Consider the following 23,397-nt stretch of genomic DNA (forward strand, 5'->3'; position numbering starts at 1 on the left):
TGGAGTTAAAAAGGCAACGGGAAAGAGACAGAAAAGCCGCTGGGATTGCATTACAGAACATGAAAAACACGGCTGGGATTGAGATCAATTGGGAAGCTGAGAGGGAATTTGAGATTCTGATTGGATCTTCTTCATCGCCTGGGACTGGGGTTGTTCATCAAACACGTGATGAAGAGATTGAAGAAGGTGAAATTAACTGTTAATCTAAACCGTTCATTGTATAGGAATAGTAGCATAAATTCTTTATTCAAAATGCAGGTTGGTTCATTTGTGATGAATACCAACATGTAAGTTTTAATGCAAAATTATACTTCTTCCTGTTTCCATGGGTAAGAGTGTCGTTTTTGTTGATATAATAAGGTTTGATTAACAAAAAAAGGTTAGGCTTAAGGAATTTATTTTTGGAAAGTTTCATATGATTCAATTACAGTGGGTGTAAATACATGCTGAATAATAATGGTGAATGTAGTACATAGTACTCTCAATTTGCTATTTTTGTTACACTCATTGACAATGTTAAATTCTAACCTCACTTGACGCGTAGCCCAATCCCCAGTTAGCATGTGGCAGTGTGTTAGGAAAAGAACTCATTCAATCCAATCAAAGTATCTTCCTTCACAAGAAAATAACGAAATTCCTAACCTCAATTTCTCTAAAACTAGTTTCATAAAAACTTGTTACTTGCGGTGAACACTCAATCCTTACACTCTTCTATCCATTTCTTCTCCTTTTGTCTTCTTCATGAATGGAACTCCACTTTCTGGTTCGACTTAGCTTGAATAAATACCCAGTTCCCCCCCTTCATAATTCCCATCAAAAGTCAAGTATTATTATGACAACATGTTGCTTTGAGGTCCCTTGAGTTCCAACCACATGTTGCAGGGGAGAGGAGATTGCTGCAAAGGTATAACCATGACGTCATCTGCAATGCAATAAAAAAATATTTAATATGACAATGATTTTTAGCATATTTATGTTTAAATGATTGAAATTTATATGTTTTGCATAGAATGTGTGGGTGATTTAATTTGCACAAATGACATTTGTTTTGTGTTGTTTGTATGATTCAATTGTGTGTTGCAATTTCATTATTATTTTTATTCAATTCTCTAATTATTCTGAATTAATTATTGAATTGCTATAACGTGTTTAGAAAATATTGTATTTTTAATTTCAAAAAAAGAAGAGGAAAATAAGGTAATTTTGAATTTTGGATCTAAATAATATGCGACTTAAAGTTGAAGGATGATTGAGTAAATGTGCATTTACCCGTCTTTATACTCACAGCTTTGCCCTTTAGAATTTCCAAATTAAAGAAAATGAAAAGAAAATCCACCAAAAACAGCGATAGTGACGAAGACGAAACCTTTTATTTCCGCTACTCCTCCGCCGTCGCCCCACCCTCGTCCTCCTCCTCTAATCCCAATCTAGCCACCTCCAAATCCACCGGCGGTGGCGGCGGGTCCGGCGGTCTAGCCCCATCGAAATCAACCCTTTACGTCTCCAACCTCGACTACTCCCTCACAAACTCCGACCTCCACACTCTCTTCTCCACCTTCGGCAAAATCGCCCGCGTAACAGTCCTCAAAGACCGCGCCACAAGGAATTCAAAGGGGGTCGCCTTCGTCCAGTTTGTTTCCCGCGAGGACGCGCTATCCGCGGCGAGTGTTATGCACGGGAAAATACTCAACGGCAGAACCCTCAGCGCTTCCATCGCCGTCGATAATGGACGAGCCCCGGAGTTTATTAAGAAAAGGGTTTATAAGGATAAGTCTAGATGTTATGAATGTGGGGCTGGTGGGCATTTATCTTATGAGTGTCCAAAGAATCAGTTGGGGCCAAGGGAGAGACCGGTGCCAAAGAAAGGGCGGAGAGGTGGCGGCGTTGGAGAGAAGAGGGAGGATGGTGGGGATTGGGGAGAGGAAGAATCAGAGGGTGGAGAGGGGTTTGAAGAGGAGAATTGGGCGTCAGTGGTGGATGGGGCGGCGGAGGAGAGGTTGAGGAAATCGGAGATGGCGGAGGAAAAGAAGAAGAAGATGACAAGAAAAGCCAGTTATTTTAGTGACGAGAGTGATGAGGAAGAATGATTCAATGGTGGAAATGGAGAAAAGGGGGTTGCTTTTTCACACCCAAATTTAACCTGGAATCATTTGAAATTTGAGGTACATTATACTATTGTTATGACTTTAAGCTTGAATAGATTGTAACAGTTCTTGCACTTGTGTATTATTGTATCATTAGTGTGGGATATTTGCTTAATTTTTTCGGATGAGTGATTAGGAAGGGTGATTTGGGGAGGGAGATGTTGTTGCTTTGTTGGGGTAAAATCTGATGTTAGATAAATTTGAGTTTGAGACATGCATTTAGTGTTAGATTATCTGATTATATTAAGTAAGATTCGAGCTCGAATTTGATTGTGATAATGATGGTGGCGAATGAAAGTATGGTTGTGATTAGCTGTATTGTTTAGAAGTATGATTGTGATTAGGGCTTGAATTTGATTGTGATAATGGTGGCAATGTGTTCATCGTTTAAAAGTATGATTGTGATTAGTATATTGTTTAAAAGTGTGATTTAGACTCAAATTTGATTGTGACAGTGGTAGTAAATTGTGCAGTGTTTAAAAGTGTGACTGTGATCAGTTATATTGTTTAAAAGTACGATTGGGGATTGAATTCAATCATGATAATGGTAGCGAATTGTGCATTATTTAAAGGTATGGATGCAAATAGTGATTGGTACGATTTGGGATTGAATTCGAACATGATAATGGTAGCAAATTATGCATTGTTTGAAGGCATGGTTGTGATTAGTTATATTGTTTAAAAGTAAGATTTGGGATTGAATATGATCATTGATATGGTGGCGAATTGTGCATTGTTGATTCGTTATGAAGCAGGAGAAAATGGCTGAGTTTTAGCATTCATCTTGATATATATTTTTTTATTTAATACCATTCGTATTTGCACTCAACAAGATAAGCTGTGAATTCTTGACATAGCATTGATCTTATCTTTACATAAATTGTAAAATATCATAAAGTTAATTTAAAATTGTTGAGAGTGTTGCACTTGAGTTTATTTATATTGAAGATAACAAACGAAAACAATTAGTGAAGTTTTGAATCAAAGGTATTTTGGTTTAGAACATAATCATGCTTGCTTGTAGTAATTTGATTGCAAATCATATGTCGTACTTGTTCACTTAAAAAGAACCTGTACCAATTTATTAGGTTTTGGTATTGGACAGTTATATTGGTATGTACTGATTTTTTTTTATATTTTAAATTAATTTTCAATGTTTCCTTTTTCTATTTTGATCATTTTTATTTTGTTTACAATTATATTTAGAAATAAAAGATGATCATTAAATTAAGTTACTGATTAAAGAAAAGATTGAAATTAGTCTATAAATCAATATACAGAAAATAGCTATAAACTCTAAACGATCCATCAAAATACATCCAAAATGCATCTCTAAGGTATGTCCAACGGTACCCTAGTGACTAGTAATTTACCAAATGGATTGATCAGCAGATGAAAGCCAAATATCACAGTATTTTTCTTTGCTGGTTTGTTCAGCTTTTATGCCTGAATCAGGGGATTTGATTTAAATCCTTAAGAACCAACATTGCGGTTGCAGTGGTCAACGTGTTATGTTGACCCTGATTGTTGTGCAGTCTGCATTAAAGACATTTAAAAGCGTAAGGTATGCTGCTGGATAATATTATTCGGATTTGGGTGTAAATGTAGAAAAGGTAACTAGGGAAACACCAACTCACCAGAATTTCATGATCTCCCATAATTTCATCTATCAACTCCGCTACCGGTTTATCAGCACTGTTGGGAACTAGTGCAGCAAATACAGCTGGCTCTAATCCTGCATGCAAATATAAGCAACCATTGCAATGTCTGATAATTTCAGTCCTGGATCTTAACATGCTCAAATTTCTTTCAAGTTTTCTCCGGTATTTGGAGAATTATACTTTCATATCAGTCCAAATATGTGACCGTGTAATATAGAATTCAACTGTAACTTATGTTGCTTAGACTCGAGGTGAGTGTCGGATACGCTATGTATCCTGCACATGTTTAAACTTTTATTAGTTTTCTCAAACATTTGGAGGATCATACCCCCATAGCTATATCCGAATATATATACTGGACAGAGGAACTTTAGGGGGGGGGGGAATTGGAAACATAAGACTTCAATAGGGGTAAAAGTGTAGGATACCAGTCTCAGGGAAAGCATCAATGAACATCATCATCTCCTCCCCACTAAGACCAGAGAAAAAACAGATCCTTGGCAGTGATTTTGCAATCTGCAGAATGTAATGGTGTAAATCACATTTAAACATGATTGGCATGCTTATGATGATGAAGGAAGGAAAGTGACTTGAATGTAAAAAAAGATGGTAAGAAATCAACCTTCACTTGTTCCAAGTTAGGTTGCCTTGTATTCACGGCCTCCCAAAGAGAACCATTAATCATGTCTTCAGTACAATAAATAATCTGAACATATAACCATTCAAATGAGATAAATTATATTGCAACATGTTCAAAGGATATGTGAAGCAGCAATCTTAATTTATGTCACCCTTTTCTTTTATGTTAAAGTAGAAGAAATGTACACCATATATTCGGACATAAATATGGGATATGGTTTTTATCAACAGAAAAAAAAAATGGGATATGGTACTAAAAGAAACCCTTCACATACACAGAAATCTTGAAAAAGTTGAACATACCCGTATCGGGCACATTGCACATTTTGTTGGATATTGACGTAAAAAAGGAACACTTTTAAGGAAATAAAGAGTCAAAACAACAAAAGTAAATAAGTATTACCTCCATGAAGTCACCGTCCAATTCTTTCAAGAACTGTCGTATCTGTTCAAAGAAGACATGGAGAATTTGCAAGGCGAGTAAGGCCGTCATTCTAAGAATTAGTCCAACACAAACACACATTAAGCTGCAAAACAACTATTTACAAATGCGACTGTTGTCAAGGACGCAGGGTGAATTGTAGACGCTAGGACCCTTATATTACCTTAGGCACAGACACGCCCACAACACTAAATGAGATCTAGGTTGATTTAGAGCTAATGTACTACTCACAGTATATAATAGAAGGTGACTCCAAATAAATTCTTGAAAAGGATGTAATCCAACACCTGTTCCCCCTTGCAGGCCCCCTCCAACTTCCAAGAAAGGGGTTGTAAATTCATGTTCAACCTTCCTCAAACCTTAATTCGACTCTTTATTTTCCTTGAATGCTTGTGTCCGACACGTATCCAGACGTAGGTATGGAAGTACAATCCTCTAAATACATAGAAAAAAAAATTGCAAGAATTGATGTCTGAATAACTTAGTATTAAACCACACCAAGAAATGGGGGAAAGAAAATTTATCCTCCATTAGTTTTCCCTTTATAAGATTATGAAAACCCTAATGAAATTTTGGATGCAACAATCTATGTTGTTCACATTGTGCATATAACCTATTCAAGCTCTGGAAACAATGTACCACAGATAATGAAGTTTCATCCAAAAAGACAAGTAAAAAGTTACCAAACATTACCTTCTCTGCCTCACCGACTTCAAATCCGAGCAACAATAAAGCCTACAAGCAAATAAAGATTAAAATCCCAAATGTTAAATGGGTTCAGACAATGTATTTATAATCTATGTTCTACATTTTATATTACTCAAACTCTTCATTTTCTTTTAAGGATGCTGACATATATATGAATATGTATATTAGATAGACTTCAAATATGCGAGAAACTTTAGAAAAAAAAAGAACATGCCCTTTTTAGATACGTACAAATATCAGACACACTTGTACCCAAGTATAAGCAACATAGGCTATGTTCATGAGGCTTGATGAGAATGGTTACAAGGATTTTTCTCCATAACAAATTTTATGTTACTTTGACTATTGGGCTAATTTAACATTGTTTTTTAAAAATGCTGTGAAAAAGCGTTTTTGCAATTAGGTCCAAAAACATTTTTGATTCCAAAAATTATCTGTTTAACATTACTTATAACTTCAAAAGTGCTTTTGGAGTTAAAAGGTTTGAAGTTATAAGCAGAACATATATTGGAAAATGAACCTCTAAAGACTCCAAAAATGAGAAAAAATAGAATTATTTTTAGAAAAAGCTTATATAAGATGCATATAAATATCCAACAGTTACGCTCGGAGCCAAAGTGTAAATGGTTCCTCTTGAGAATGGTTATTATTTGACACTTTTAGTGCAAAGATTCACTCAAGAATGAGGTAAGAAACTGACCGGAACTTACAGGTGGACCATATGTGGGATCATCGGCATTCAATGGAACGAACTTCGAATCCTCGGCTAATTCACTGGGAAGTCCTGCAAAGCACGAATATATGAATATCGACACGTACACATCAAAGAAGAACTCTTAAGCATAAGAAATTTGCATACAAATTAACAAATTACATTGAATTGACTCAGTCTATGTTACTCAGACTCGAAAACAAGTATCGGTGGACCAAATTTCCTCTATGTAACTCTTGTAATGTCCAAAATTCATGATAATTAACACCAATAAAACAAGAAAGAAGAAATCAATAGCCTTAACCAAAGTTCAAAATAATGGGTACCCATTTTAAACCAAAAGAGTGTTTCATTAAAGCCAAAAAAGAAAAGCAGATATGGAGTCTCAAAGGATAAGCAAACCTTCAGCTGATGCTCTTGTTTGTGTAATGGAGTTGTTCTGTTTCTTGAAGCCATCAAAGACAACATTATTAGCTGAAAATGAAGAAACCGCAAAAGAAATTGAAGAAACTGAAGGAATCAGCGAAGATTGAGGCTTTCCCAGAAGATTGAAACGAAACCCAACACTAAAAGCCATCTTTTAATTTAATTTGCCTCAGTTCTTTTCAGGGTTCAGAAACTTTGGCTCTCAATTTTCTTGATAGCGTTCTGTTTCAGTTGATAAGCCGTTTGAGTGGCCACCATTCTAATCAAATCACCCACCTATCAACACGTGAAAACCAAAATAGTACCCAATCTTAGACCGGTCCTGTGTCGGCCCGAGCAAAAGCCCGAATTATTTTTTTAATAACTTGGAGAGGATTAATGCGTACAAGATGTGAATAGAATTACGATACAGTAAGTCCATATATTGTATTTAAATTTAAATTATAAAAATGTTAATATAAAATTATATATTTAATATTTTTATTGTTAAATAATAAAATGAATAAATTGGGTTAACCCCACTCCAACTCAAAATTATTTTAAAATGATCTAGTTTAATAATAATGTAAGAATATAGATTATGTTGGTTATAGTTATAGAGAAGTAAAATAGAATATTAATAAATGAAAGGTAACAAAAAAATCTCTTTCCAAGAATATTATAAACATGTGGTACTATTGAACAGCTCATTCGTTCAACAGTTCATAAATTTACTTGATAAATACATAGAAAAAAAATAAACAAGTGTCGATAAAATACATCAAACTTCACAATCTCGTATTTGCAACGGAGGTGTCCAAAATTGAAACCTATGCTCATTTCCCTCACAATCTAAGTTAAAATTTGAAAGAGCAAATAAACGATATAGTTTTTTTAAGAGAAATTTATTAATTCATTCAATGAACAAAATTATATGATTTAAGAGGAAATAACAAACATCCGTTATACGCGCTAAATGACAATCTTCATCAACATAATAAAAGCTTCAGCTTTAGCATCAATTAAATATTATGGCACGTTAACAATCGGTTCTGTCACACCTCAAGTTCAACATATCAAAATTGATTGTAATTACTTAAACAGTAAGGAAATCAACCCCAGATGGTCTAAAGTGGCGGGTATAAATCGACAAAAGAATTGAGCATCTACCAAACTAGAGGGGATGACAACAAAATCAACCCAAAAATTACTCGTAAAAGCAAGACTACATGTATAAGCAAGACTAAAAAGCGTACTACAAGAGTAGACAAAAACTTCTAAAAGTGAAAACTTATTAAACAATGAAAAAACAAACAAAAAACATATAAAATTTAAGATAACACGAGTCCAAACCGACTCATGAAATCATTTATTATTCTAAAACTCTCAAAATAGAAACAGATTAAGAAGCCAATGAAGAGTTACCCACTTTTTAAAAGAAACTTGTGAAGACAACAAAAATACTCACAAAATAGATCTGTAAACCAAAAAGAGAGAAAACGTATGGAGTGAATGAGAAGACGAAAGAAAAAGAGGGTTAATGGGCAAGAGAAAAAGGTGGGCGATAACTAACCCGGAGACTAACACCATCGCTAGGCAAAAACAAAAAGAAGCAAACAATTTGGAGAAATAAAATTAGGATTTTTTACTTGACACGAGATGATTATTTTAAATCAACACAATTATGAAATAATTTATGCATATAACAAACAATAGAGTTAAAATCAAAGAAAACAAAGTACAAGAGGAAAATGAATAAGTTAGTATAATTTTTTAGGTTTCAACTCGGTAATTGTTTATATATTGAGATTTGAATTTTTTTTTTGAAGTTATTTTCTGATATTTTTTTTCAAAATCTTAAATTCAAGCTTTAATGTGAGAATAATTGTTAATTTTAGAAGTTAGCTTAGACCAAAAAAGTTAAACTCATAATATGAGAACAAATCAAAAAATGAGTTGAACAAAAAGAACTAGACACAACTCAAAAAATAGTTGGAGAGCCATGATTCCAAATTTATGTATACTATTTATAAAGTTTTTTTATTGAATTGGGATCATCCATCAACAGGATTTAGCTCAATTAGAGAATTATCAAAAAATAAATTATATGATTAGGAGAGTGTTTTTATCTTTTAATATTTTTATAAATCAATAAAAGTTTATCCACATTGAGATATATATATATATAATATCATAGGTATAAAACTTTTGCTTTTAGCGTAGTTTATAATTTTATAAGAAAAATAATAAATATATTTGTTATATAAAATTTTCACATAAATTTAGTTAGGGATGAGCGCTTGATCGAATCAAGTAAAAATTTTCGAATTAATCAAGTTCACGAGTCCTATTTTATCATCCAAATTTGAATTGAAATTTTTTTCGAATTAAATAAAATTGTTCGAGTTAAATTTAAAAACTAAATATATGATATATAATAATAATTTGAAGTAATGAAAAGCCCATACAAAACATATCACGTGAAATATAGTTTTTCTTTTTCAAGTATAATGTAATACAAGAGGAAAAATCTAATCCATGTTAACCATAGTTCAGAATTGATGAAATTTCCACATTGATTTTTAAATCAAAAGAAAGCATAAATACTACCCCGTCACTTTGTTTTGATAGGAACCCATCTTCTTTCTTAATTTTTTTTCCTCTAAGAACTTAACAAGACTTTATTAGGAATGGTAAAACCTGGAGATGGTAGAATATCTCGAAACTATAATACTTTTTGCATTTGAAAACATAGTGAAGATTATTGGTGATATAGTCGGTCGCTGGCATTCCACCTTTTGTTTGGGTCAATGGTAAAGCATTTTCTTAAGAAACTCTTTCCTAGCTCCGACATGTTTTTAGGGATATTGGGTGATTCTCCCCTCAAAAGCTTGTCCCTTAATTCATCTTGATCATGAGTGTCCCATGGTAATTTTCCTATAATCATTTGAACCACAATGCAACCTAACGACCATATATCCAATGCACCACTAACATCCCCAACAATCGATTCAGTTCTCTAGTCCCATGTTTTTTTTTTACTTTTTAGTGTCGCCTCTTCATGTAGGGCACCAAAATCTATAAAAACAATTTAGTTCTCTAGTCCCAACTCCAAATGTGGTGACACCAGTAATATTTTTTTTGAATTTTTCGAACAAATCTTCCGTTTTCAAATATGCCATCAATCGATGAGCAGGTAGTATATCTTTATATTCAAGGAACTCAGGTGCATGTGTTGCATCGGGGTCTACACTCAACATGTCTGCCCCAGGATCATTTTGTATAATAATCCTACGACTTGGGTGCTCGACCAAAGGGGGTGTACATTTTCACCCTCCTTCACACCTTCATCGTCGATATCATCTGAGACTTCATCTTGGTCGGGGTCACCATATTCTTCACCATCATGGTGAGAATGACTATCATTATAGGGCCATCATTCACCGTTTGCATCGGTGCCCCTCACTTTAGGACGTATCTTTAAATTACGGACTAGAATTGGGTTATTATACGTTATCGACCTATGCTGTGTATTTTCAGCCCCTATTGATGGCCCTCTATAACATGATTATTCTGTCCATCTGACATTAAGATCAAAGTCAAACTCGTATTGTTGACTTAATAGAGTGACATTTTTAATAGGCTCGGGATTGACTAACTCAGCAATTGAATTGGTTCAGTGTTGTCATCCCCATTTGAGCAATAAATTCCCGCCATTAGCCCAAGTGTTCTTTGCCTACAAGTTTCATTTGCTGAAATTTCGATGGATTGAAAGAAATTGAAAATCTGTAGAATAGTCTAGACATTTTCCTCCTACAACGTCAAGCTATTGTGGTACCAATCATTTCTTTCATTTCTAGCACACTTACATTTTTATCTAACCTCATTCTAACCTTTTGTCGAGATTCAAATCGGCCTTTGTAAAATGGCCCCGTCAAAATGAACATAAATGAGGATTTGATTATTAATCTTCAATAAAAATTTTTATGTTTTATACTCCAACTAAAAAAAAAGACTGCTTTGTTTCTAATAGGATGTGGAGACCTATAAATTTGGGGAAAGGGGGCCCAAACCTTTCCCACCTCTTCTTCGTTAATGATTTAGTTTCATTTGGAGAGGCCAGTCTGGATAATGCTGAAACTATGAAGAAGATTCTTGAACAGTTTTGCGAATATTCAAGCCAAAAAACGAATGTCGGTAAGTCAAAGATTTATTATTCGGCTAACACGGAAGCTTCAGTTAAGAGGTTCATTAGGAGAGTCTTGAATTTTCAAGAGGTGGAAGATTTGGGTATCTATTTAGGAATTCCTCTATTTCACAGAAGAATTACTAAAAGTACATTTCAATTTGTAATTAACAAGGTGTTAAATGGATTCAATGCCAAACTTTTATACCTAGCTGGAAGAGTGACTTTGGCTAAGTTAGTTCTTTTGGCTATTCCAAGCTATTTCATGCAATGGACAATGATTCCAATTGGTTTATGTGAGAGGATTGAACAAATTGTGAGGAATTTTATTTGGGGATCTACAAATGATGAAAGGAAGCTGCCCCTGGTCAGATGGGACATTTGCTGTCAATTGATAAAGTTTGGGGGGCTTGGTTTGAGAAGAGTGGTTACTCAGATTGTTTCATTCCTTATGAAGCTAGCGTATCAATTAGTGACTAACCTTGAAACATTATGGGTTAAAGTTTTGCGAAGTAAGTACAGGATGTGTGAGATTTGTCCGGTTTCAATTCACAGGACTAACAGCTCTTATGTGTGGCGGTTGTTGTCTAAAATTTGGGAATGGTTTAGGGAAAATCTTTGTTGGAGTATAGGCGATGGCCAATCTGTTAGTCTCATTCACGATGTTTTGATCTCTAATTTGGGGTTGCTTAGTAACCGTTTGCTTAATGTACCAAACATTCCTACACAAGCGAAAGTGACCAATTTTGTGGATACTGATGGTAAATGGAAATGGATAGACTTGCATCGATTTTTTAGCATGGAGGTTTTGGAATACATAGTGGCGTGTAGAGGTGAGCATTCGATCAAATCGAATGAAAAAATTTCGAGTTAATCAAGTTGACGGATCATATTTTATCATCCTAACTCGATTTGAAATTTTCTCGAATCGAGTTGAGTGAGATGAAATTTGAATAGAACGAATATATTTGTTCGAGTTCAATTTAAAAAAAAATAATTTTGGGTCCTTGTAACCACTGTCACTTACCGTATCAAATTTGTCCATCATAATCAAATTTGTTATTAACTTTCATCACCTCATAATTTATTTATTAATTTTTTTGCTTGCTTAGTTGCTTCAATTATCTTCTGATTCTTGTCACTATGTATTTTGAAATTAAAAAATAGATTAAATGTAAAAATGTGATTTTTTTAATAAAAGTTATTTTAAAGATAAATGTGAAATTGATACCAACGTAAAATTTTAACACGAAAATTTTATGACATCATTACTAATTCAATTGATTAAATAATTCAATAATATAAATAATACAAAATGTAAAATTTAATTTAATAATATAAATAGTATATATAAATAAAATTATTACTATTTAGGTTTAGAGATTTTTTTGAATGATTTTGATTTTTTATTTGGGAGTAAATGGTGAGAAGTAAAAGTTTAAGGGGAAAATAAAAAGTTTTGGGGAAGAAAAATTTTGGAGGGAAAATATTTAAAAAAACAAATGGGGGAGGGGATGTGTTTGGGATAGATGGGGGGTGGGATGGGAGGAAAGTAAAAGTTTTTTTGGGGAAAATAAAAACTTTTAAGGGTTTTTTGGAGTAAAATTTTGGGGAAAAGTAAATGAGGAGAGTACAATTTTGGAGGGAAAATATTAAAAAAAATTGGTGGGAAATAGCTTTGGAGTAGATAGAGGGTTGGGAGGGGAGGGAAGTAGAGGTGTTCATGGGCCAGGCGGCCCGACGGTCCGCCCGAATATGGAAGGGTTTAGGTAAAAATATAGGCCCGAAATATGGGCTTGGGCAAAAAAATGAGGCCCGTTTAGAAAACGGGCCAGGCCCGCACTACTTTTTGGCCCGGGCCTGGCCCGGCCCGAATATAATAAATATATATTTTTTATTTTTAAAAATATTTTAAAATAATTTTTTATTTTTAAAATATTTTTAAAATACTTTTTTTAATTTTCTAAATTTTTTTGTGTTTATTTAAAAAATGGGCCGGGTCGGGCCCAGGCTTAGGAATTTTTCCCTGGGCCAGGCTTGGACAAAATTCCAGGCCCATATTTTGGGCCGAGCCCGGGCCTAGGACTTGGGCCAAATTTTTTATGGGCTCGGCCCGGCCCATGAACACCTCTAGAGGGAAGTAAAAGTTTTGGGGGAAAGTGGGAAGGAGTAAGTTTTGGGGGAAAAGTAAAAAGGTTTGGGGGTTTGAGGTAAAAATGTAAAATATTATAATTTGATATTCAGTTTATTCGAATTATTCGAATTTGAAAAATAAAATCGATTTGAACTCAAAATTCAAAAAAAAAATTGAGTTAACTCAAATAACTCGAATCTTTTAACTAGAAATTTGAATTTATTTTCGAATTTTTCGTGTCAAATCGAGTTTTGCTCACCCCTAGTGACGTGTCATCCACCATGTGATAAGTTGGGAGAGGACAAATGTTGTTAGAGATATAATGCTTCTAGTAAGTTTTCTATTAAGGAAGCTTATAAAAGTTTAGTCAAAATTTATGATACCGAAAATAATTTTGCTTGGAAAGAGGTTTGGGGGAATGACTTACCACCAAGGATTAAACATTTTCTATGGTTGGTTATGCATTGAAGATTACTTACGAATGTTGAAAGGGTTAAAATATGGCTGTCGAATGATCCTGGTTGCTTGATTTGTGGTGGTGTCTAAGAAACAAATTGACATGTATTAAGGGACTATAGGACTGCGATTGAACGTTGGCAGAAGGTGGTGCTGATTAATAATTTTTCGCGGTTCATAGACTTGGATTTAATTGATTGGGTGATGGCCAATTTGAGAGATAAATTTAAACTTAAAGTAGGAGAATTAAATCCTCAAATTTTTTTTGCGACCTTGTGTTGGCTGTTGTGGAAGAATAAAAACACCTTCATTTTCCAACAAGTATTTAGTACAATAGATGAATTGATTAAAAGATCTGAATGTTTAGTTACTAATGCCTATAATATGGTAATTAATCAAAACAAAAAAAGAAGTGATCAGATTGAATGGAGAAGATGGTAACCACCTGACTGTGATTGGATAAAAATCAACATTGATGGTGCGACAAGTAGGAATGAAAATTGGTCTGTTGTTGGTGGGGTGGTTCATGACTCGTGGTAATTGGGTGGAAGGATTTAGAGGAGTCCTTGGTAGAGGCTCCACTTTAAACTTTGAACTTTGGCAATTCTCTATGGATTAGAAGTTGCTCGGCTCAAGAAGTATACTAAAGTTATTACTGAAAGTGATTGTCGAATGGCTACTGAAATATTGAAGGAGACCCTGACTATTGCTCAAAAGGTTAAAATGATGTGTTGTTATTTCCAAGCAGTTACATTTCAGTACATCCCTAGGGAAGGTGGTAACATAGTGGTTGATTGGCTGGCGTGAACTTGTCCGTCTAGTGAGACTGAACTTGAAATCATTGATTTTCCTATATTTTTTGTTAGGAAGTTGATTCTAGAAGATAAATTAGGAATTTCCACATGTAATATGTTGATTTAAGGCTCTTTGTGCCTTCTCTTTTCTATATAAAAAAAGACTTGCCTTTTTTTTCTCCTCTCTTCAACAATTAGCAATAAATGTGACAAAACAAACAAAGATAAATGAATTCTGCCTAAGATGGGAGATTATATAAACATATTGATTTTGCTGCTGCCATATTTATAGGCAACACCTAAAATTTTTAAAAAAATTTACCTAGTGCCATCACATTTGGAGTTGGCACCAAAATTTTTTTTATTGAATTTAGTGCCTCCACATGAAGAGAGCATTGAAAAATTCAAAAAAAAAAAATGTTGCTGCCGCTACATTTGGAGTTGGCACTAGGGGGAATTTTTTATTGGTTTTGGTGCCTCTACATGAAAATGTGACATCGAAAAATTTTAAATTAAAATTGCTGGTGTCGCCACATTTGGAGTTGGCACTAGAAAAATAAAGTATTCTTTATAGATTTTGGTGTCTCCACATGAAAAGATAGCACCGAAAAAGTAAAAAAAATATCAGTGCCGCCACATTTGGAGCTGGGACCAAGAACTTTTTATTTTATAAATTTTGGTGACTCCACATAAAGAGGCGACATCCAAAAATAATAAAAACTTTATTGACACTGGTGCCACCACATTTGGAGCTGTCACCAAAATTAATTTTTTTTCTATTTCGGGAATACTCGTAAAGATACGGATATTTCAAAAAATACATACGAGTGCCGCTTGGGAAAGTGGCGGCACCATAAAAATATATTATTTTTTTAAATGTAACTAGTAATTGAATGATTGACTGATGATTGAGTGAAATTTTTGGGTGGTGCCACCTTGGGAAGTAGCAGCACTAGTGTCCACTATAGATTCTAAGTCATTCCCATAATTAATCTCGAAGTTGAGTCATTTTTATAATTTTTTAAAATTAAAGGGTCACTTTTCTAAAAAAGCCTTCCCTAATCGAAGCCAACCCTTTACGTCTCCAACCTCGACTACTCCCTCAGAAACTCCGACCTTCACACTCTTTTCTCCACCTTTGGCAAAATTGCCTGCGTAACAGTCCTCAAAGACCGCGCCACAAGGAATTCAAAGGGGGTCGCCTTTGTCCAGTTTGTTTCCCGCGAGGACGCGCTATCCGCGATGAGTGTTATGCACAAGAAAATACTCAACGGTAGAACCCTCAGCGCTTCCATCGCCGTTGATAATGGACGTCGCTTAATTTTCAGTGTATTTATTGTATCTTTAGTGTGGATATTTGCTTAATTTTTTCTGATCAGTGATTAGGAAGGGTGATTTAATGAGGGAAATGACATTAATTTGTTGGGGGTAAAATTTGACGTCAGATAAATTTGAGTTTGAGATATGCATTTAGTGTTAGATTATCTGATTATATTAAGTAAGATTCTAGCTCGAATTTGATTGTGATAATGGTCGCAAATTGTGCATTGTTGAAAAGTATGATTGTGATTGTGATTACGGACATTGTTTAAGCATATTTGACCTCCAATTTGATTGTGATAATTTAGTTATATTATTTAGAAGCATGATTATGATTGAGGCTTGAATTTGACTGTGATAATGGTGGCAATGGGTTGATTGTTTAAAAGTATGATTGTGATTAGTTATATTGTTTAAAAGGGTGATTTAGATTTGATTTTGATTCTGACAATGGTAATAAATTGTGTAGTTTTTAGAAATACGATTGTGATAAGTTATATTGTTCAAAAGTGTGATTTGAGATTGAATTTGATCATCATAATGGTAACGAATTGTGCATTGTTTAAAGGTATGGATGCAAATAGTGATTGGTAAGATTTGGGATTGAATTCTATCGTGATAATGGTAACAAAATATTCATTGTTTAAAGGTATGATTATAATTAGTAATATTAATTAAAAGTAAGATTTGGGATTGAATTTGATCATTGATATGGTGGGGAATTGTGCAATGTTGATTTGTTATGAATTAGGAGAAAATGGTTGAGTTTTAACATTTTTCTTGATAATTTTTATTTAATATGATTCGTAATTACATTAAATAAGATAAGTTGTGAATTTTTGACATAACATTAATTTTATCTTTAGTTTAATTAAACGGTTACATAAATTGTAAAATATCATAAAGTTAATTTAAAATCGTTGAGAACATTGCCCTTGAGTTTATTTAGATTGAAGATAACAAATGAAAACTATTAGTGAAGTTTTTGATCCAATCTGGTCGGTACTGTCAGTACAAACATGTTCCAGGATGAAAAAAATGCTATGCTTAGAATGAGATTTTAAGTGCCTCAATTTGAATTGCTATTGTCCAAACTTATTTTGGTTTAAATTATAATTATGTTTTGTAATGATTAATTTTGAATAATTTTGTTTGTAATAATTTGAATGCAAATTATATATTATATTTGTGCTCTTAAAAAAAACTTTCGGTATTGAACAATTATATGGTGTGTATTGATTTTTTTAATATTTTAAATTAAAATTATATTTAGAAATAAAAGATGATCACCGATTAAAAATTAAAAAAGAAGAAGATTGAAATTAGTCTATAAATCAATGTATAGAAAATATTTAGAAAGTAGCTATAAACGCTAAACGATGCATCAAAATACATCCAAAATGTTTCTCTAAGCTATGTCCAACGGTACCGAAGTTATTGGTAGTTTACTTAATGATTTGCTCAGTAGATGAAAGCCAAATATCACAGTATTTTGCTTTGCTGGTTTGTTCAGCTTTTATGCCTGGATTTAAATCCTTAACAACTAACATTATATTGTTATAATATAACTAATTTCATGTTAAAGTATATAAATTTAAAATTATATATAATTACAAAATTTTCAAAGAAAAAAAAATACTTTTAGTATGATAAACTTGAATCATTAATTAATTTATTTAAGTCTCTAAAATTATTATTTTAATATATTTTTAAAATTTAAATTTTATTATATATTCTTTTAAAATATATATAATTTTTGAAATTTTTATAAATATTTTGAATTTTGAAAATATTTTGAATTTTAGTTGGGAGAGTGATCAATTTGTTCATTTTCAAAGTTTACAGAAACCAAAAAAATATTTACATTAATCTGTTATTTGAATTATTTAAATTGTAAAATTTAACTCAACTCAAACTCGAATAAGTTATTCGAGATACTATGACAATTCGAATAACTCAAATAACTTAATTTGATTAAGTTAAAATTAATTTTTTTTTAATTTTTTCGAAACTGAGTGAAGTTTTACTCCTCTAAATCTAGTATTATTATATTAGAGATCTATTATACAAAATTTTCAAAACTGCCATTTATCGTTATGTGACACTGTCAATTAACTAATTTTTTCCTTATAACTTTCTCATTCATGCTGTGTATGTTTATTTCTTTTGTACGTTCCCCTCACTTCCCTCTCTCAGGAAAAGAAAAAGAAACCCAGAAAAATGGAGAAATTGAAACTTCTATGTCTATTTTTCTTTTCCCTTCTCTGTCTGATTTCGTTGTCCGCCACCACTTCCTCCGTTACAGACGTCCTTCTTCTCGGCGGATAGAGTTGTCCGTCGGTGCATGCTAAGAAGTTGATAAGGGACTTGAAGTTGATGAAGACTTGGTTTCGTTGCTGTCGGAGGGTCCGAAACTGGACGAAGTTGGCTATTAGTAAGATTCTTTTTGCTAATAAATGTTTCATTTCATTTCTTTCATACTAATTAGAATGTTTCTCTACTTTTTACTATTTCACAATTATAAAATTTTAACGCCTAATAAATTTCAAAATCAACATGACGGTTGAATTATTAGAACAATTACAATTAAAACGTATTCATTACAGTCAAATTAGAATGATTTAAATTGAATGTAGGCTACAAACATTTAAATCTCCCATAAATATTTAATTTTTATAAACTATGTAACGTTAGCCTTTCCATTCCCTTTTAAGCAATGCCTCGTTTCATTCGCATTTGCAAACATGGCCCAAAATGGTGGCGATGGTAACGATGGTGGCGGAGCTGCCACCTATAGTAAGAAGTTTGAGGCGCCACAACCGCATTCAGTGAAGGAGCAATTGCCCGGAATTCAATATTGCATCAACAGCTCTCCTTCATGGCGTATCTAGAAACTATCTCATACATCTAATTATTTTTCTATCTGCAGACTCTAGTTTCATTTGTTATTTTTTACTAGATTAGTTCTAATGGCTTCTGGTCACAGTTTATGATTTTCATGCAATGTCCCTTGGTTTTTCTTTTAGAACCTAAACATAGAATTGAATCACCTGAAAAAACTTTGAATTGATTGAACCTCTTCTTTGCTTTATATTTTCAATATTTTATGCAGCCGAAGCAATTATATTGGGGTTCCAGCATTATCTACTCACTCTTGGCATCACTGTTTTGATTCCAAGCATAATTGTTCCTCAAATGGGCGGTGGAAATGTGAGGATTTAATTGGTTTTATCTTGCTTGATTCTTCCTTTTTTTATTCTTTGTTTGATATGTTATGCAAGTGATTTAAATCTAGCTAAACCCCCACCCCTTTTTTCTTTTTTTAAACACAGACTGAGAAGGCAGCAGTGATCCAGAACTTACTCTTTGTTTCAGGGCTAAGCACACTTTTCCAGTCATTTTTCGGAACCCGACTCCCCATAGTAGTAGTGGGTTCATATGCTTATTTGATTCCTGTAACTTCCATTATCCAAGCAAGCAGATACACTTCTTATTCAGATCCTTATGAGGTTCTTTTCAACTGCATCATTTTAACCACCTCTTAATTTTCTTCTTCAAGTAGATATGTTCCCGTATTGAACACATACAGCGAGTTCGAGTAACCTTACTTAAAAGTGCAGCTAGCTTTTTACCTTCTTACTTTAGGAGCCTTGAAATTCAATTTCATATAAATTGGATCATTTTACAGAGGTTCGTTCGAACAATGAGAGGGATTCAGGGTGCACTCATAGGTGCTGCATTTTTCCAGTGTACGATAGGATTTTTGGGATTATGGAGAAATGCTGTGAGGTTAGCTCTTCAAAGTATTTAGGTTAATTCTTGTATTGTTTGGCATATATCATCCTCACTACTTTATCTCTTCTACAGATTTCTTAGCCCTCTGTCTGTTGTTCCATACGTGACTTTTACTGGGCTTGGACTTTATCATCTTGGCTTCCCCATGGTAAGTTCTTCTATATCCTTGTAATGACCAGGTTCTGTGACATCTTTACATTTACTTTTGATGTAAACTTGCGCAAGGTTGGCGATCAAATCTCAGTATCTATGATAGCACATGGAAAATATCTTAAAACTGTATTGTTAAAATCCTTCATTGTTTTGTTCTCAGTTGTTGATAATTTCAGTGCTACTGCAGCCATCTCTTGCTATATGATTTTAGCTGATTCCTTTCTTTTCCCCCATTTAATTAAGCTCGCAAAGTGTGTAGAAGTTGGCCTTCCAGGGATTATTCTCATGGTTTTTATTTCACAGGTATGTTTATTCTTTAGAAAACAATTTGTCAAACACTAAAGAACTAAAAGCTTTACAAATTCCCTCTTAAGCTTCATAGTTAACCAAATAATCCAAATGTTTATACTGTTTTACTGTTGATATTTCCATTTCACTGAATTTCTCATGATTTTGCAGTTTCTTCCTCGTTATTTAGAATCAAAGCGCTCCCTCTGTGGCAGATTTTCAATCCTTTTCTCAGTCTCAATTACGTGGTTATTTGCTCAACTTTTAACCTCAACTACTGTATACAAGCACAAACCTGAGAACACCCAGATTAGCTGTCGAACTGATCGTGCTGGACTCATTAGCACAGCTCCTTGGTATGTAATTTTGACTCATATTGAGTGTCGGATACGGTTATGTGTCTGTCAAAAGTATGCCCAATTTTTTTTAAAAACTTTACCATATATTTGGAGAATTACATCTCCATACCCATTTTCTAATATCCGAATATGTTGAATATGGATACTTGAACCTGTCAAAGATTAAATATTCTTTTATATGTTAATTTTTATTTTCTGACTTGGTCTTTCTCCCAAATTATGTCCTTAACTGCAGGATATATTTACCTTATCCTTTTCAATGGGGAAGCCCCACCTTTAATGCTGGAGATGCCATTGTTATGATGGCTCCTGCTTTTGTTTCTCTATTTGAGGTTTGAGCAATCCTTCAAAGTCTCACTCACAATTTTCCATTTTAAGTTCTTTAATATATTTGGAGGGTCATAACTTAATTTTACTGAAGTATGTAGTGAACATGAAATGCAGAGTCTGAATAACATAAGTTGTGGATTTGATCTCAAGAGTGAAAATATTTAGATTTCACTGATCATCATGTTCTTATTTGCACAGTCAACTGGTACATTCTTTGCAGCTGCAAGATATGGTAGTGCTACACCTGTCCCACCTTCTGTTATTAGTCGAGGTGCTGGTTGGCTGGTACGGTTTGTTTCTTAAATGTGGTAATGACTGGTGTTCTGGGACTTCTCCTCTGCCTCCTCTTACGCACCGTGAGTTATCCATTGCCTCGAATGCTCTTCCATTAGATGTATTGTCCTCTTTGAGTACTTGTCGGTTCCTCAAGACTTTGTCATCAAAGTTGCTTGTGTTTTGAAAAGGTCTCCCATTGAGGTACCGGTGCATAAGCGATGCGGGGGAGACACCCTGAAAGCCAGGTCATTACGTAATCAAACTAGACTTTTCCTGTTTTGTACATTCAATGCAATTTTTCCTCTTATTTTTTTTTCAGGGAATTGGGGTATTGCTCAATGGTTGTCTTGGCTCTGTTACAGGCAATACTGCATCAGTGTAATAAAACTTGAAACTTATCATTAAACATAATTGAAATTTGGTTCTGTTAGGCTGACCTCTATACTTTGCTCTTCAATAGTGAAAATGTAGGCCTGTTGGCATTGACAAGAGTTGGAAGCCGCAGAGTAATTCAAATATCAGCTGGATTTATGATTTTCTTTTCTATATTTGGTAAGCCCACAAAGCTCAACGCTAACACTGTTTGGTAGGAGAGAAAATGGAAGGAAGGAAGTAAATGGATGGAAAAATTACCATCTTGTCCATCCTTTTCATTTACTGCATTTTTCTCCCTACCAAAACTCAATGTTATTTTCCATTTCACTCCATGTCAAAAACAGGAGCTTTAAGTACGTTTTCATTTCATATTTTTTCCATAGATGCAGCACTATAATTTCTTTCTTTTAATGATTACTCATCTGTTCTCTCTTATGAACTTTTCCAGCAAAATTTGGAGCCTTTTTCGCTTCTGTACCATTACCAATTGTGGCAGCAGTATATTGCGTTCTCTTCAGCTTTGTCTCTTCTGCTGGTCTTAGCTTTCTCCAATTCTGTAACTTGAATAGTTTCAAAACAAAATTCATTTTAGGCTTCTCTTTCTTCATGGGTTTATCAGTTCCACAGTACTTCAGAGAATATTTTCATGGTGGTTGGAGATCAGCCCACCCTACTGGTTTGGTAAGATTCCTTGAAATATCCATGTCTGAAATTTTTGGACTCATGCCAACCTAGGTTTAAATAGAGATATGATGCTCCAAATTGAACAATTTTCTAATAAATTAATCACTCCCTGTTTATTAGCAACTGAACAATTTTCTTTCTTTCTTTTTTTCCTAATGAATTGCAGTTCAGTGACATAGTGGTTGTGATCTTCATGTCTCATACAACAGTTGCTGCTTTGGTTGCTTTATTCTTTGATTTAACACTCTGTCGAGAAAATGATGAAAGCAGAAAGGACATTGGATTGAACTGGTGGGAGAAGTTTAGCTTTTACAAATCAGATGTTAGGAATGATGAATTCTATGCACTACCCTTCAGGCTTAACAAGCTTTTCCCATCAATTTAACCTTTTGAAAAATAAATATTTACTGTGACAAATTATATGCTTTCCAAGTTAGATTTATCTTCCTAATTTTCCTTTTCATCCTGCACCTTTATTCAATAAGCTGTTTTTGAGTCACCTTGGCTAATCTAGCAGCTGCTTTTACCTCATGTTACACTCTCTCTTCTTTTTCCTTTATCTATCTGTGTTTTCATTTTTCTTTTTGTATAAAAGAAGTTGAGGTCTGGGGGCAACTGGCTTTCGATCATAATATGGTGACATAGTTTTGTTTTGTAATTGACCTTCGCTTGTCTTAAGGATAACATGGCTAGACTTATCATAGGGTTTGTGGGGATATTATGTTAGAATTTTAACAGTTCACTGAGGGTAGATGGTTTTTTTTAATTGTAAATTTGAAAAAGGAATTATCATTTTTTTAAGATTTTTTAACTTTATTTTTTTTTAATTTTGAAGAGGCATTTTTCTTAATTTTTAGAATTATAATTTTTATTTATAGTTTTCTGAATTTTTTTTATAATTGTTGATATATGTTTGATATAACATAAAACCAAATAATATTGCATTAGCAAGGATAAGATTGGGAGCTAATGTTGTATGAATAAAAGTAAAAGAGTAGGGTTTAAATTGAATAAATATGTAAAAGTTAAGGGTTAAAATTTTTATTATTCTTATATTTATTTAATAGCACAATTTTAATAAATTGACTATTTTGATCTTTTATCTAATATATAAGGACAAATTTATTTATTTTTCAATAAAAAGACTAAAATGCAATGTTGCATATGGTATAAGGCTGCTATGATATTTGTATCGATAAATTCATAAGCCTAGCCATGTGTTAATAAGCTAAATATACAATCTTTATTAACTTTAAACTTCTGATCAAGTTGCTGTTGCAAATTAATTGGATACTAACTCAATTGGAAAAATAATTAAAACACATTTCTTCAACTAAAATAAATTATTATTATTATAAGAGTATTTTCATTTCTTATATTTTAAATAAAATCAATAAAAAAAACTTGCATATGCTAAGATTTGAAGTTTGAGCCCATGAATCAACATCTATAAAACCTCAACACTACTGCTTTAACCAATTTTTTAAAATAAATTTTAATATTTTATACAAAATTCACCCACATCATGTGTATATA

General features: G+C 33.3%; 3 protein-coding genes across 5 annotated transcripts; 2 read left to right on the top strand and 1 right to left on the bottom strand.

Moving 5' to 3' along the window:
- The first annotated feature begins 686 nt into the window (after positions 1-686).
- LOC107904156 (U11/U12 small nuclear ribonucleoprotein 31 kDa protein) lies at positions 687-2,456 on the top strand. Its single transcript, XM_016830426.2, has one exon. The coding sequence runs from the start codon at positions 1,320-1,322 to the stop codon at positions 2,085-2,087; it is 768 nt and encodes a 255-aa protein (XP_016685915.1). The 5' UTR covers positions 687-1,319; the 3' UTR covers positions 2,088-2,456.
- Positions 2,457-3,366: 910 nt separating this feature from the next.
- Positions 3,367-7,078, bottom strand: LOC107904157 (uncharacterized). 2 transcript variants are annotated; one of them, XM_016830427.2, is made up of 8 exons: positions 6,709-7,078; positions 6,305-6,378; positions 5,580-5,621; positions 4,848-4,889; positions 4,428-4,511; positions 4,234-4,321; positions 3,782-3,879; positions 3,367-3,680 (listed from the first exon to the last, which is right to left on the bottom strand). In XM_016830427.2, the coding sequence occupies exons 1-8, from the start codon at positions 6,881-6,883 to the stop codon at positions 3,654-3,656; spliced, it is 630 nt and encodes a 209-aa protein (XP_016685916.1). In that variant the 5' UTR covers positions 6,884-7,078; the 3' UTR covers positions 3,367-3,653. The 2 variants fall into 2 exon arrangements, 1 of the variants encoding a protein (XP_016685916.1); XR_005914220.1 differs by having other exon boundaries at positions 3,565-3,680; positions 3,782-4,081; positions 6,709-7,013.
- Positions 7,079-17,783: 10,705 nt separating this feature from the next.
- LOC107903012 (putative nucleobase-ascorbate transporter 10) lies at positions 17,784-22,672 on the top strand. Of its 2 annotated transcripts, none has more exons than XM_041094704.1 (13): positions 17,784-18,035; positions 18,714-18,811; positions 18,934-19,110; positions 19,290-19,390; positions 19,469-19,544; positions 19,793-19,852; positions 20,009-20,193; positions 20,432-20,528; positions 20,725-20,811; positions 21,122-21,180; positions 21,263-21,354; positions 21,626-21,858; positions 22,028-22,672. In XM_041094704.1, exons 1-13 carry the CDS (start codon positions 17,978-17,980, stop codon positions 22,244-22,246), a joined length of 1,542 nt encoding a protein of 513 aa, XP_040950638.1. In that variant the 5' UTR covers positions 17,784-17,977; the 3' UTR covers positions 22,247-22,672. The 2 variants fall into 2 exon arrangements, with proteins under 2 accessions (XP_040950638.1, XP_016684575.1); XM_016829086.2 differs by lacking the exon at positions 17,784-18,035 and adding an exon at positions 18,322-18,484.
- Positions 22,673-23,397: the final 725 nt, after the last annotated feature.

Source organism: Gossypium hirsutum, chromosome D05 (genome assembly GCF_007990345.1).
Source record: "Gossypium hirsutum isolate 1008001.06 chromosome D05, Gossypium_hirsutum_v2.1, whole genome shotgun sequence".
Classification (NCBI taxonomy): Eukaryota; Viridiplantae; Streptophyta; class Magnoliopsida; order Malvales; family Malvaceae; genus Gossypium; species Gossypium hirsutum.

Coding starts and splice junctions, on each gene's coding strand:
- LOC107904157 (XM_016830427.2), bottom strand. CDS start 6,883: ATGGCTTTTAGTGTTGGGTTTCGTTTCAATCTTCTGGGAAAGCCTCAA. Junction 4,322..4,427: donor CTAACTTGGAACAAGTGAAG/GTTGATTTCTTA, acceptor TACATTCTGCAG/ATTGCAAAATCACTGCCAAG. Junction 3,880..4,233: donor TGATGCTTTCCCTGAGACTG/GTATCCTACACT, acceptor ATTTGCATGCAG/GATTAGAGCCAGCTGTATTT.
- LOC107903012 (XM_016829086.2), top strand. CDS start 18,346: ATGGCCCAAAATGGTGGCGATGGTAACGATGGTGGCGGAGCTGCCACC. Junction 20,812..21,121: donor GTCGAGGTGCTGGTTGGCTG/GTACGGTTTGTT, acceptor TTTTTTTTTCAG/GGAATTGGGGTATTGCTCAA. Junction 21,181..21,262: donor ACAGGCAATACTGCATCAGT/GTAATAAAACTT, acceptor GCTCTTCAATAG/TGAAAATGTAGGCCTGTTGG.
- LOC107904156 (XM_016830426.2), top strand. CDS start 1,320: ATGAAAAGAAAATCCACCAAAAACAGCGATAGTGACGAAGACGAAACC.